The 14,179-nt window shown below is 51.5% G+C and overlaps 3 protein-coding genes across 3 annotated transcripts; 1 reads left to right on the top strand and 2 right to left on the bottom strand.

Moving 5' to 3' along the window:
• Positions 1-107: 107 nt before the first annotated feature.
• Positions 108-5,739, bottom strand: LOC100909132 (synaptotagmin-1). The gene is made up of 9 exons (XM_029112305.1): positions 5,598-5,739; positions 3,368-3,525; positions 2,981-3,204; positions 2,406-2,540; positions 2,106-2,240; positions 1,439-1,660; positions 1,043-1,160; positions 753-928; positions 108-614 (listed from the first exon to the last, which is right to left on the bottom strand). Exons 2-9 carry the CDS (start codon positions 3,516-3,518, stop codon positions 438-440), a joined length of 1,338 nt encoding a protein of 445 aa, XP_028968138.1. The 5' UTR covers positions 3,519-3,525; positions 5,598-5,739; the 3' UTR covers positions 108-437.
• A 375-nt stretch (positions 5,740-6,114) lies between these two features.
• LOC100905786 (uncharacterized) lies at positions 6,115-8,398 on the bottom strand. Its single transcript, XM_003746098.2, has 8 exons — positions 8,299-8,398; positions 7,959-8,189; positions 7,648-7,805; positions 7,472-7,537; positions 7,245-7,277; positions 7,099-7,128; positions 6,664-6,756; positions 6,115-6,303 (listed from the first exon to the last, which is right to left on the bottom strand). The coding sequence occupies exons 1-7, from the start codon at positions 8,357-8,359 to the stop codon at positions 6,715-6,717; spliced, it is 621 nt and encodes a 206-aa protein (XP_003746146.1). The 5' UTR covers positions 8,360-8,398; the 3' UTR covers positions 6,115-6,303; positions 6,664-6,714.
• A 414-nt stretch (positions 8,399-8,812) lies between these two features.
• On the top strand, positions 8,813-13,052 carry LOC100905639 (Golgi resident protein GCP60). Its single transcript, XM_003746097.2, has 6 exons — positions 8,813-9,323; positions 9,851-9,986; positions 10,788-10,922; positions 11,049-11,279; positions 11,401-11,833; positions 12,431-13,052. Exons 1-6 carry the CDS (start codon positions 9,145-9,147, stop codon positions 12,742-12,744), a joined length of 1,428 nt encoding a protein of 475 aa, XP_003746145.1. The 5' UTR covers positions 8,813-9,144; the 3' UTR covers positions 12,745-13,052.
• Positions 13,053-14,179: the final 1,127 nt, after the last annotated feature.

Genomic DNA, 14,179 nt, shown 5'->3' with positions numbered 1-14,179 from the left:
TTGATGTGTGATCCGTCCCCTGTTCCCCCGAGAACCCCTTTGTTTCTCGCGCGCATCACACAAACGTCGTCGGCGAACAGGTGTGTAAGTCGTTTCCGTATAACTTCCAGTCGAGTGATGTCATGCGATATTCCAATTGATTGATTGGGATAAGGTTCATTCGCCCTTTATATGTTCCGTTAGGCGACTTAAGCAGTGGTGAAACACGTAGAGGCTCATCCTCCACATTTTGGAGATTGCGCGTTTATCACAGATTTGTCACTTCTGTCACAAACAATAGTGCCGGAGCGCCTTGATCAATTTTTTGCCCTCTAAAGAGCTAATTTGTATTAGTCGCCAGAATTTCCTTCGGATCGCCCTCCGGGATCACCGTCAATCTGTGCCGAGGAACAGCTCATCGTATTCTCGAAGTGGTTCCCCCACAGCTTGAGATCCAATCACACAAGAGCTTGCCACTGAACAACTTCACGTCTCGGTGACAACTTCATGCTCTCCCAATGCCGCAAGCATGAGCCTTTAACGCCGCTTCCGAGTGTAACCTTTCCGAGGTACTCGCGGGGGCTATCCTGGAAGCTCGCCGTTGGCGACACAGGGGTCTCGGGCGAGGAAACGCTCTGAAAATTGAAAGAGGACAATAGTTTTCAGGAAAAAATCCGCGGTGGAGTCGTGGGATTGTCTGTCAAGAGCCCCACTGACGGGTAAACCCATCACCTGAGCATACATTATTCTACACCCCGAAGACAATTCCTCACCAGACATGAAGCGCAAAGCACAACGACGAAGGTCACGTTGTCAATTTCGCTTTGAGGAACGTCGAACGTGAGGCTCTCGTCAAAGTTCGGGCTCATGGTCCCTACAACCCTGGGTGTCGACTTCTTGCGCTTCACTAGTTTACCGCCGTGATAGAGCAGCATTCGGAAGACGAGTTCTGCGGTGCGGAGCAGAAGATCCCAGTCCCGAAAGGGAACTATATCATGCTCATCATCATAAATATAAATCATGACCTATCTCTCCAATGAATCCTTGGAGGATCCGAGCTCACCGGTCATTTCCTGGGCGTTCGATTTGTTGATTTGGATATTCGTGCAGCTCAAGACTCTGATTGTCAGCCGTTCCGATGTGGGCAAATAGTTGAGACCCATCTGAATTTCTCCGAGGTGCTGCTCATGGAATTCGACCCATCTTAGCCGGTATAGAATTTCCTAATGCTTCGGAGTTGATCATAATCGAGAGCTCTCAGAGGGAATACTACTGGGAGCTTGGGCCGGACAGCTGTTCATTTTGAGTTCAGGCGAATATTCGAGCGAAAAAATCAGAATCAATCTCAGAATCGGATTCAGATCTACGGAACGGGTATACGAAGGCAACCAGAAGACATGCCGGTATGGCTAGAAGTCAAGACATGCAGGCAATTGAGTAAGACGGTCACGTTCCGTACCGTAGAGGGCGAGGACAGGTCGAGGGTCACGATATGCTCTTGAATTTGTTGCTCGAGATCGTATCGCTTAAGCGGAAGGATGGCTTCTCCCAAATTGCTATGATTCGAATATTTCTCGGCGTCGAAAACCTTAACCCATAAACCTCCTTCCCGGATGTCCGTCAGCGTCACCGGCACGAGGAATCCATCATTGAAGAGCGGGCATTGGGTTTTGCGTCGGACCTACAGCGGGAGCGAGCAAGAAGGGAAGAAGTTAGAAGAGAGAACTCGTGGCCCTCCCAGCGAGCTCCGTCCCCGGACGAAGAGAGAGCTAATGAACGAACTATCCCAGCAAGACTCGTCAATATAAAACACCTTATCACGGATAGCGTCCCTCGTCGCCGAACAACTCGGAGCGATGCCTTTATTTTTGCATATAGGAATGATCTAAAGAATCCGTGCCACTCCATGAGACCGAGCGGCTCAATTGGCAAGACGATTGGCCTCAATTTGGACTAGATCGACTGCTGCTCGTCTAACTCTCCTCTATACCTGTGCGCGGATTGACGTCTTCCCGATACTCAAAGAGCTCATCTCTACAATGCGTCAGGCATCAGGCTATTTGAACTCTATGCACGGCGAAATTCGGTCGTTCACTCGGAGGGAAAACGTCTCTGGCATGCCGTACCTGTGTTTTGAATTCACAAATTTTGGAGGGACCTTTCTTCTTTTTGCGCATTCTCCTTACGTCCCGCACCACCTGAACAACAGCGTAAGGATCGCAGAGCCCACCGTAGGGCCGCAGAGGTAGGTCTTGCGCGTCCTGAAAAAGACCAACCCGATGAACATTATCGGATGGCTCAAGCTCCGTCAAGAAGCTTTCGCTCGGTTTGAAGCATATGCCGTCGATGCGAACGAAAACTACGAGAGTCGAGGGAGGAATTCCGTTTGTTATATGCAAGATGACTCACAGAGTCAGAGAACCCACCTTAACATTGACGCCCAGCTGACCAACAATGCGTTCGTTCTCGAGATCTGGCTGAGGCAGGAACCGTACCGTGATCGTGACGTGTCCCTGTACCAGGCCTTCCTCGGGGATACTCGTCTCGGGAATGGAATCGCTCTGGAATCGACTTTGTTCATTGACCTTGATTTTATTCTGTCCGGTCCGGGAGGGACAACTGTTTCCAAAATACACAATACCCTTTCGGACATTCCTTTACTCTTTTGCCGGACTGAATCCTAAAACTGTCACGTTGCCGAAACTGGGAATTACAGCCAGGACGATGTGCGCCGCCGAAAATGAGGCTCATTCTAGCGGACAAATGAGCGAATGGGACTCTAGGATGCGAAAATGCGATTCTATTCGTCGGCTTGCAATATGTGGGAAGGTATCGCACGGCTGGCGCTCAGAACCGACAGCGACGGATCACTCTGAGCGAACAATCGGCACTGGCGAATCGACGTAGGCGCAAACTCGCTCAGCCTTGTCAAACTTTAGGCCACGCAATGAGATGGAACGAGGAGATGCCCAGATCCAGGCGGGAAAGAAATCTCGTGAACTTCACTTACGATTATGGAGGCGTCGCCGCGGCTGCCGCTCGACATGGAGGAGTAGGTGGAGTCTCTTACTCCGCCTCTTTGGAAAGCGAAAGTCGTTGTGGCTTCCTTTTTGTCCTCTTCATCCTCGGTTAGAGATGGCTGACTTTTCCTCATTTCTGGCGAGAGAACAGCCAGAGGGATCGGGATCCCCATTTGCTGCGCAGCCTTGATGCGCGCAGCACGCTCTTAAGGAAAGGGATTCGAATCAATGAGGTAATACATTTGTTCCATGCTGTTCATTGACCATTAGGTGATGGCAGGCGCTCGACCGTATACGTTTCGCTTCGGAGGCTTTTTCAAGAACAAGTTTCCGCAGGAAACAAGAGCATTCGTGTGCTCTTAACTGACCTCGTTCCCGTTTGCCCCATATTTTTCTGTGTATGAAACATGTGGGCTGGACGATGCATACGGTCGCTGCCAGTACGAAAGCGACGAATCCGAATCCACTCGCGATGATCAGGAGTTTATCCCCGTCAGTCAAAGAGTCCGTGCGAATCATCTTGAACCTTCGGAGACGAATTCAAAATACTTAATCGTGGAATTGAGTCCTACAAATCTCGACATCAGTAGAGCTAGGTGAAATGCATTTCCACATCTCCCGCATCGATTTCCACCTCCTGCTCGCGAAATATTTCCTTGTGAGTCCCAGAATGCTTTGCGGAGACATCCCCATGAGGACAGTCCCCGACTTTAGCGAAAGTCACCTGGGTTGTCACGAGGGAAGCCTCTCACAAGCAAACGGCAAACGGGAGCTCTTCGTCGGGATGCTATTCAATTACCTCAGAGACCTTAGACGCAAATCCATCGGGTCAGCGATAAAACGTCGAATTCACATCGAATTACTCGACGGTGACGGATGCATAGATTGCTGGTCGATCGTCTGAAGCATTTCGTGATCCGACAGACACCGGTACCCACGACCAGCAGTCAAGGGGCATCAAGTGTGAGACAGTCGGCTGATCTTGTTTCGTCTTGACGCTGTCGAGACTCGAGCTCGAATTTTCAGGCCGCTCTCCTGGGATCCCTATTTCCAGGCATGGTGTGCGTTCGCACGAGCCGGAGAACCCAGGACTGGAAGAATCTCTATTCGAAACCGAGCATCGGCTGCGGATGCCCTCTGCCGGATCCGTCACCGAGGATCGTCTCGATCTACGGTTCATCGTCATATAATGATCCTCGAAGTCATTGTTATGCGGGCTCTCGTGATGTCGGCGAGAGCCGGCTGGATCACTGACTCACCGGAGACAGCTGTTTGAGCAAATGTCCAGCTGCATTCGAATTCCGTATATTGAAACCCGAGAACTTCCAGAATGGACGTCGGAGAATCTCGAGAATGTTTCCCGTGAGGATGACGACGAACGTAGCGGAATCGCAGCTTTGCAGGAGATCCCCTCCAAAGCCGAGCCGACTCAGGCCCCATCTCGACAGCGGGTTTCGAGAAATGACGCCACCAACTCTCGGGTTGTTAGGAGCTTTCTCCCGCATAATTCTCAACTCGTCGGTGGAGCTCAAATGACGGACTCTGGAGAACGATCACTCATCGAGTTTTTCGGAGATACAAGAGAAATCAGCACAGGGAAACCCCTTCTCACAAGATTCCGCCATCGGGTGGAATTCGAGTGCACTGATATACTTTCGGGAGGTCCATCCCGGTGAAGGAGTGAGGACATGGTCGGGCACTCATACGCTCACGTCAGAGCGGTCGACGTTTGTCGGCCTTGCGTCCTTGATCTTACGCGAGGCTCGATCGGAATCACATCCTCCCGGGGAAAACACTACGAACGCGACCAGATGCTCCGTTTACATCTGACGTTCGATCGGAGCTCATTGCGAATCATGATCACTCCCCGCTCCGAAAGTCGATGCTTCGCCTTTGATTACAGCCTGGGTTTCGCTGACTCGGCTTCAAAGTCATTTCGCAGCCATCCCGTTGAAGTTTATTCCTGAATCCTCTACATGACATCACCTGAGTGAGTGTTGCTAGGCGCTCCTGTAGATAAAGCCTGAACAAACATGCGTGGCGTGCGTCTGAATTCTGCTCCAGAAGAAACATCGAGTAGCAGAATTAGAACGCGGAATCAGCGGAAGAGACATCCTATCCAGACAGAAGTTTTTTCCGATCACTTTTTCCCTGATGCTGTCAGAGCATTCAGATGGATTCCGAATGATGACTTCCTTTTTCGAGATCGGGGAGCCTAGACCCAGAGCAGTGAATGGAAAGCGACCAACGCCAATCCGGAGGTTCTTCAAGCAGGAAGAGAAACTTCCACTCGATATTTCGACCGAGACCCGACGCTCAGCGGAGAAAAAGGTCTTTCTCTAGCTCAATCGATTTCATTCGAATTGAAATTTCTCCAGATCTTTGGAACGATCGCAAGTCTGTACCTCTCAGGACTCCGTACTGCTTCATCGGACGCAACCGTCTCTAAGCGCAGACATTCAGAACGCAGAGGATGTGCTAAGGGAGGTCTCTATCAACCGACTTAGATTTTTCACGTTAGCTACGATCTATTCGAGCGGAGAGCCCGCCGCAACTATCTCTGGGCCTGCCTTGGGATGATTGTTCCGAGAGGTTTACCTGTAGCGATCCCGGGGGTCTACGCGTAGAAGTTCATCGTGACAGCGCGCAAGGCCAGCGTGTCTTGGCTGAGTTCTCAATTTTGAGTTTTCGGTAAGAATGGAACATCACCCAGACGTCTCAGAGATCACTTCTAGCCAGCACAAGAGCCAGCTCACCATGCGGCGCAGTTCCTCGCCGGACTGTCGATCCCAGCAGATCAACGTGAAAACCTGCTGATTTCAAGGGAGCGAAAGGACGACGACGTCGCCCGGAACTTTTGGAGATCGTTCCTCGATTGGCCGTCAGAGGGCGCCTGCTGAGAATGGCAGGCCACAGAAGGGTATGCCAGGCCTTATGGAAGATTCTTGAGTCTTCCAGCTGGTACTCTGGGAGATCCGCATTCTCGATACGTGATGCCCAGTTTTCTACCTTAGACGCGTCGCCCGAAGGACTATGAAGGGGCAATCTCTGTCTCGGACATGTATCTACTAGAGATGCAGGCTCAAGCAACCGAAGGGGTAAATGCGGCCGTCTGATCCGAACTTCGAATAATTTATTGCATGACTCGTCGACAGTGCGTTCCGTGAGGCATTCCGAGAATGTCAGGGAGTCGATCAGATGAAGATCTTCTCTGTCACGCCGTTGCTGAAGTAAACCATCATAGCCCGATATCCAACCTGCACGATCAAGAGAACGACCACCTTGGCTACTTGCTGAAGCACGCCTGAAACAAGGGGTAATCGAGAATTGGTGCTAAGACTGATTGCCTGCCATCGCCACCTTTTCCGTCCTCAAACACAGCATCGTAGGCGGTGAAGTACATATAGTGCGGTATGAGAGGCAAGGGATGAGGTATGACTAATCAATATGCCGGAATCAGGAAATATCCGAACCCGCGAGATATCGGAATACATTGGGGCGGGGGGTAGTCTGTCACAGGGGGGGAGGGGGCGGGCTCCCCAATCGCTACGCCGCCTTCTGGAAACCTCTGCCTGGAGTCATTATTTCCCGGAGATCCAAGGCAATTGGGATAATTTTCGCGGAGAGGTTTGACAACACGATTGGGGTCGGCTTCCAATCTTACCCGATATCCCTGATGCGATGATTGTAAAGAGTCCGAAACCACTGACTGAGTCTACATACCAACAGTTTTTCCGTTCAAGCCCGTAAAGCAGACCTGTGGATGCCACAATGCGTTAAGCGGGACAATTCTTCGTTGTGAGCACCGAAGCCGGCCAGGACAGGTATTGATTCCATGCATGAGATGGGCGGTTTTGAGAGGGGCCATGGAGAAAATGGGAGGGGACAGCTTGGGATACATAGGATCAAGAGCGTGCGGGTTTGGAAATCGATAAAAATCAGTTTTTGCGTAGATCGCTAGTAATATCTGAGACGGTTTCTGTTTACACGACCGAGGTAAAACTTCGAGAGAGGCCTCCCGGGATAGATACCGGGGAAATCCTCAGTGCGGGAAACATCACGTAAATCGGAACTGGAATAGATTGCCATGGAAACTCACAAGTCCTTCGTTCCATTCACGGTTCTCAGGCTGAAAACGTGGATTACCATCATTGGTCGGAATGATTTCGGCGTTCAATGCGAAATCGATCCGGGTAAGGTACGGTGTATACGGTTATGGGGATACAATCATCCTGACTGACTTACTCGGTTGTCACCTCCGGTGAAGCATGCCTTCAGCTGTAAGCAGAAGCGAACGACCGACGTTAGATCATGAGAATGGGGAGCCCGATCATCGCACAAACCATGTACCGCGCGTAGACTAGGACTTTCGTACGCGTCCGGCAGCAGGTCCCAGCGCTCGGGGTAGAGGAAAATACCTCTGTGATCAGAAGGCATCGTCTGTCAAACAGGGCGAAAGAATCGAAACAAACCTGCTCATCGAAGTCACGAGACCGGAGCTGAATGCCCATGAGGCATCTGCGAGTCTGCTCAATGGCCTGAAACGGGAACAGCACAATTGAGGGAGCAAGGAGGCTGCAAGCTCCCAGAAATTGGATGAATCTCTCGCATTACATCAATCGGTCGGCTCCGACTTCCCCCAACGTACGTGTCCTGCTCCTTTCGAGATTTTAGCCAAGCATTCGCTTTTCTCTTTGATCCATTTCGAGGCATCGCCTTGCGCTTGCTTCGCTTTTCTAGCGAAAGCCTTGGCCTTACACTTCACGAATTGCCAGGCTGGGGTTTGGCCCAGTTTGCAAACGGAGCCTGACGAGCATTCGAATGAGTTATTGCTTAGTTTCTGGAGAGCTCCGAGGGGAACTTCGATTTCAGAGAAGCGCGCTCTCTGATCATTGAGTTGGACCTGCGACAATCTTCGCTGTCGCGAAAGGGCGGGGAAACGTCGGGAAGAAAACTTACCGGGTGTTTCAGGAGGATTGAAATCGGGCACGAAAGGAGTCGCAGCCGGATCTGCATCTTTCCAACCGAAGTCCGGAGTTGTCGAGGGGGTTTCTTCTCGCTCGAGGGTAAGTATCGTTGTCGTCTGAGTTGGGCTGCCTGCCGCTGGACTTGGGGGAGCTCCGGGAACTCCCGCAGAGCCGGTTCCAGAATCCTTGGAATCTCTTTGGCCGAACGGCGCCTCGGAGAACTCTACTCGAGAAGGTAGCTCTTATCGCGCATGCATTTTATCCTCAGGGGTGTATTTTTTCCTGATGCGGCAGGATAGTCAAACTGACAAGAAAGTCGGGTAGGGAATTACCTGCGGTCGTGCTCACAACTCCGCCACTCAGTGTCGTCACCTCGAATTCCCTTTCGCGCATTGTTGGGACCGGATCGTTAGGTATCGCGTTCTCCGATGGATTCGCATTCCAGGTATCGACTGCGCCTGCAGAGTGTAGAATTTCGAGAAATGTGAGACAGTTGACAGAGTCGAGCGGACCGAGACGTTTCAAACTCCTCTTCACGGGGAGCGAGACTCCCCTCGCCCAGGAGACCCCATGACGAATGTTCATGAGGATCAATCGTCCTCATTTCCAGCATTCCATCCGATTCTCTGGCAAGCGTACGATACCTATTGACGATGTCGATTACGGATCTTGAGCGCACATTTGAATTTGACCGCGCGAAGAACCCTCTCCTAAGGGTGGCCGCGTAGCAAAATCTCGACTACGACGACGACATCCAGTGGTAGGGGGATTGCTGCTAGCGCTGCTCCTCATCGCGGAGAAGAACGAGTGAGAGAGTTCTCTCACTCTCTTTATCTGTCTATGTGTTTGGAGTTCCTCCGTGAAGTCTCATCCGCAGACGAGGTTCTCTTCACTCCAAGCAGAGTTCCGATGGCTGACTAGGGAGCTGTTCCTGTCGACGTCAACTTTGTTGTTCCTCCAAATCAGCGCTCGTCGTCTCATTCTCCCAAACCATCATCGTCGGTCGGCTCCTCGTTTGCCTGCCAGGCTCTGAGCCAGCTTGCCAACGATCTCGTCGCTACTGTAAACGTCAGCTGTGAGTGTGCTCCGTGCAGCCCCGACGAGCAGGGTTTGACAGCGCCCGAGAAGAAAAGTTCCAAGCAGTGAGGAGAGTCGCTGCCACCGATACCAGTGTCCCGATGGCGAACGCCCCGCTCGAGACCGGGGCGGCGGTGGCCCCCGCGGTGCACTCGAAGCCTACGGGAGCCCCAAAGACTCCCGAACGAACACCGGGAAAAACGCAGCAAGATGATGAGTTCCTCGTCGAGTGGGGCTTCGATCTCGACACGCTCTACAAAATGGCCAAGCAATTCTTCTGGTGAGTTCGATCATCATCGCATGACGGGAACAGGCTGAACGACACCGACAGTCGGCGGCGGGGTCGACATTAGAGTCGTTCAATTAATTCTCCGTGCAGATGTGGACTGTTGTTCGATGAGCTGAAAATATTTCGAAGCCCGATCCTCAGCTGTCTATTATTGCATGTTCTGGCGGAAAGTCTGTGCGCAGACACGTCATCCCAACTCCGCGGCTACCTTGATGCCGTACTGCCATCATCTCGATTGAACCTGTTTCTAAATTGGAGCCGGAGACACGAGCACGAGACTCGATGCGGTCGCGTGGCACGTCAGAGCTCCTGTTGAATGGAAGGCTCCCCTCCCTTACTCATCGATTGAGCTGCGGCTCGATTGGAACGGATCACAGGCTACGGATATTTTTCCGCCATGGAGCCCGAGCGCCGGCTCTTCTCGAACTTCACCATGGCTTCGATCCATGATTCCATGATTCGACTGGGCTGTTCATCCGAGGAGTCTCTCCTCCTAACACTCGACCATCTCTTTCCAGTCAAAACGTGGGCAAGGCTTTCCATGTGTCCTACGAGGACAAGACTAAACTCGTCGCCTACACCCAACAAGTCAAACACGGCGTTTACGATAACTCGAAAATCACCGCCGTCGGCTACCTGGACGTCATCGGCCAAGTAAGATCCTCGTTCCGATTCCTGAATGATTATTATGCGTGCTCGAGCGGCGAACCGAATCCGCCTCGCTGGATCTACCACGAATCAAGAGCGAATGCCGGCTTCTGACGGATTTCGGTCAGAGCTGTAGATTCCACGTTCATAGACGACCACAGCGCTATTTTCACATGTCGATGTGCGTCTGCGTTAGAGAGGCCATTTGGCACTCGGCCAACCAGCTGTCCATACAACAGATATCTCCTGGAAAGCTATCGACCCACCACACACGTCCGGCCGTCTGGCAGTTCCCTACCCGCCATCCTCCATTCAATTCATCACGCGACCAAGCATTCATATCGTTTGTCTGGCGGTAGAAAATCTCTGAGAGTCTTTGCGCGATGGAAACCGATCCCTGCGGATTACTTGGAACGAAACATCGATCTTATTCAAAAACTTCGCCAGGTGGAGCGAAGTTGTGAGGAAGAGGAGTCCTTTCAAACAGTATTTCAACGAGCCCGCCATTATTTGTAATGGTCAGATGTTGCTTTTAGGTTCACGTGAATAGATATGCGGGCTCGTACGAGATTGATTTGGATGACAATCGATATCATTATGAACGAAATGAAAGCAAGGTTGGACTCGCGAAGGTCAGGGGCTCGCTGGAACATTCGAAGTTCGATCAACGCGTCCCTACAAGAGTTCCTCTGACGAGAACGCTTCCGGAGAATCCGAAACATTCACGTTGAGACCAAATGTCCGGGAGATGTTAGCGATTTCTTCGTTGGCACGAAACAGCTATTGTAATGACCTTCACCATCATAGGATCGTCATGATGCATGGCTTGCGCTGGGTGACATGGATGCCACCACGGCGAAGCAAGAGTTTGTGGCATTGCTTCACGACCGTTGTCCCCTTTTCCGACCTTTCGTTTGCGCACACAAGGCGAGCTTACAGCAAGTGAGTTCACGACATTGAAGTTCGTTGACATCGAGGTGTATTGTCTTCGCAAGCGACTTCGGAGATCGCTCCCAATCCGATACCCCTGACGACACGTTTCCTAACAAGTCTGTGCTCCTGTTCCAGCAAGAGCAGATACAGCGAGAACCGCAGCAGACAGGCGGCGTGTCTTCGTCGCCGTCTTCCACGGCTTCCAGCCCAATCCATAATTCTAGTCCGAACGAAGAGCTGATTAGGGCCGCTCTTAATCAACAGACCTTCGGTCAATTCACTGCATACGCAGCCCAACAATATCCCCAGAGCCCTGAGCACCAACACATGGTCATCAAACAACTTCAAGAAGAACATTTCAAACAGGTCCGTGAATGTCCACCGTTCTTCTGCCTCCCACCGATACGATGGCTTCAATATCGCTGCCTGTATGATTTTTCATTCTTTTCTCGATTGTTAACCTCCTATCGATGACTTTCCCTTACAGTACATGCGACAACTGGCGGAACAAACGGCAGCGCTCTCGCTGAACGGTCACCGGAATCAGTCGGGACCGGCGGGGGAAGTAGCCCCGGGAGAAGCAGTGCTACATTCCGAGCTCCCGAGTTCGACGGTTACAACTCATTGCACTGAGATCCCCGAGAACGATGAACGCCTGCAGCCTTATCACGAGCACCACAACCACGGAACGACCGAGGTATCGGACAATGATTCGGACGAGGACGGTTCTCTAATCTCCGTTGCCGAACCGACGATGTGGACCCGGAAAGAAATCGTCGAGTTCAAAGAGGACATCAGAGAAGAAGGAGGTGACAGCATCATCAAGGTTGGACACGGAGAGACCGTCACCGTGCGAGTTCCCACTCATGCGGATGGACAGTGCCTGTACTGGGAATTTGCGACCGACACCTACGACATCGGTGAGAACGAGCAGCAGATTCAATCGTCAGATTGAATCGGATTCGGCCCTCGAAAACACGAATTAAGCGAACGCTCGAGCCGCCTAATCGCTTGACAGACGTTTGTGGGCTTCGTCGGGTTTCGAGCCCGTCTTGTTGATAGAGGCTTTACTCGATCGGTGTCTCTCGGCGCGTCATCGACACGCTCGAATGGATCGAGTATTTGAAAGCTCCGCGTAATAGTTTTGCTTTTTGTCATATTCTCGTTCGCAGAAAAAGAGCATTTGCACAAAAGAGCCTTCTGTTCTCTCAATGAACGCCACAGAAAATAGCGCAGCGACTTTGTCCGAACGATGTCAGCCGACTTGTGCGAAACTTTTCGCACGCAGTTCGCTCATCGACCTGCAAGCGCAGTTGCTTGCAGAGCTTCCACTCGATTTAGAATGGGAGAAAAGTTTTGTCATTCACGCTGTTGAGGCAATGGACCCCAATACAGCACGCGAACGGCGACGATCATCGAATCGATGACGTGCGGACGTCCCATAAACCTCAACGAGCGAATCAGGCTCGGTTCCCGATTCTCTGGAAATTGTCCTAAACGGCTCAATACTATTTCAGCTTTCGGTGTTTATTTCGAATGGAATAAAACGCCTGGAAACACCGTGTCCGTTCACATCAGCGACTCGGAAGATGAGTCAGGCGAAGAAGAGGACGACACGACTGAGACCGATATTGAAGCCGTCAAACCAGCCGTCGACCTCGAGCCTCCCTCGTCGATCATCATCCCTATCTATCGTCGCGATTGTCACCATGAGGTTTATGTCGGTCGACATCAGTATCCCGGCCAGGGAATTTATTTATTGAAGTTCGACAATTCCTACTCCCTCTGGCGAGGGAAGACCCTGTACTATCGCGTGTACTACACGAGATAGCCGCCTTAAGGCAAGAGTACCGTGTCGGGCACCAACTGGTGCTCAATGTTTATCTGTCTGTTGAGTTTTGAATGCACTAAATACCCCTCCGAACTGAAACTTACTAGTCATCAATGAGCGGATGATCGAGCCGACAAGCCAGCCAGCCAAGTAACCCACCCACTAACAACCAAGCCTTCGATGCCTAGGTAACTCAATGAGTTTTGGATGTAAATTCGGAGAGCGGACGTTTAGACCCAGCTTAATATATTCTTCCAAACAACGCGAGCGAGAACATGTCATTTTCCGAATGTCCATTCGTGTACTCATGGTACGATGGGTGGCAATTAGAAAGTAAGCCGATAATTCACGGCGAATTCCTGAGGATTTGAGAATAAATTCTAAGGCCGTCAAAGGAATCACTCGGAGGCGACATTCTTCAGAACAGGAGTTCCAAAATGAATCTTTTCCATGAAGACGGGTGTTTTGCCGATAACGAACCACGACCCTGTCTTATCCGCGTGGAGGGATCTCCCGTCATTGGTGTGCCCGGGAATGGTCATTGTGCGAGCGAGCAAACATGCGTGAATGAGATTGCACAGTTGCTCTGACCCGAGAGAATACACGCGTAACAACTCTATACGCAATGTCGGTGCGGTTTTGACAGAGCTGATGGCTTTACCATCCGCAGAAATGACGATTATCTCCCGGAGAAGTCGATTCCAAATATTTTCACGAGAAAATCGCTTTTCTTCAGACATTCCGCGAATGCTACGACGCGTATTTCCCGCATTTCGATGTGACAGGCTGTTGGGACCCGCTCCATTCACAAGAGTGAGTCAGGTTGGCTTCTCGGTGGAATCATCGAGCGCACCGAAACGAAACATCCGGTCTCACCAGGCGGGTCTCAATTATCATTTTCGAAGGCTAGAATTCGGGGACTTGTCTTACCGGCGCCGTTTTCCGCTTGGGTTCCATCCGAAGGTCTTCCTTCACTGACCACGACGCGGTCCTCTGCGTGGGGAGATTATTTTGAGTGAAATGTTAGGTTGAGATGTTGGCGATCGAGGAAGCCATCACTTGCTTGCGGATTCGAAGATCACTTCTGAGAGAAGCTGACAATGTAGTCCGATTTTCGCGCGTCTTTGTGAAAGCGGAGGAGCATTGCCCCCCGGAGTCTCGTCTATTGACTGTTGGCCGATGGAGTGAATCACCCCCAGTCTCGTAGGCATGGAATAGAGGGAACGATTTTCGATCCCGGGGGTGGGGAGAATGACTAGAGAATATGCAGAGATTCCTCCACTTACGGGGCCGAGCATATGCCAGAGCAGCGCACACGGCCAACAGTAGGAGCTGCTCCGTGAACTTCATTGCACGCTGCCACAATACAATGGAGGCCTTCGGTCGCTTTCACGTTGAGCGCTGCTCCAAGGACAAAGGGCCGACTCCATGCTCT

The sequence above is a fragment of the Galendromus occidentalis genome, unplaced genomic scaffold, assembly GCF_000255335.2.
Source record: "Galendromus occidentalis unplaced genomic scaffold, Mocc_1.1 scf7180000077488, whole genome shotgun sequence".
In the NCBI taxonomy this organism is placed as follows: domain Eukaryota; kingdom Metazoa; phylum Arthropoda; class Arachnida; order Mesostigmata; family Phytoseiidae; genus Galendromus; species Galendromus occidentalis.
The sequence above is the reverse complement of the archived record's forward strand: the minus strand, read 5'-3'. Positions and strand labels throughout refer to the sequence as shown.

Coding starts and splice junctions, on each gene's coding strand:
- LOC100909132 (XM_029112305.1), bottom strand. CDS start 3,518: ATGATTCGCACGGACTCTTTGACTGACGGGGATAAACTCCTGATCATC. Junction 2,541..2,980: donor CCTCCATAATCGTAAGTGAA/GTTCACGAGATT, acceptor AGTCGATTCCAG/AGCGATTCCATTCCCGAGAC. Junction 929..1,042: donor GAACGCCCAGGAAATGACCG/GTGAGCTCGGAT, acceptor TCCGCACCGCAG/AACTCGTCTTCCGAATGCTG.
- LOC100905786 (XM_003746098.2), bottom strand. CDS start 8,359: ATGCGCGAAAGGGAATTCGAGGTGACGACACTGAGTGGCGGAGTTGTG. Junction 8,190..8,298: donor AGTTGTGAGCACGACCGCAG/GTAATTCCCTAC, acceptor CTTCTCGAGTAG/AGTTCTCCGAGGCGCCGTTC. Junction 6,757..7,098: donor GTGAATGGAACGAAGGACTT/GTGAGTTTCCAT, acceptor TGGCATCCACAG/GTCTGCTTTACGGGCTTGAA.
- LOC100905639 (XM_003746097.2), top strand. CDS start 9,145: ATGGCGAACGCCCCGCTCGAGACCGGGGCGGCGGTGGCCCCCGCGGTG. Junction 11,280..11,400: donor AAGAAGAACATTTCAAACAG/GTCCGTGAATGT, acceptor TTTCCCTTACAG/TACATGCGACAACTGGCGGA. Junction 11,834..12,430: donor GACCGACACCTACGACATCG/GTGAGAACGAGC, acceptor ATACTATTTCAG/CTTTCGGTGTTTATTTCGAA.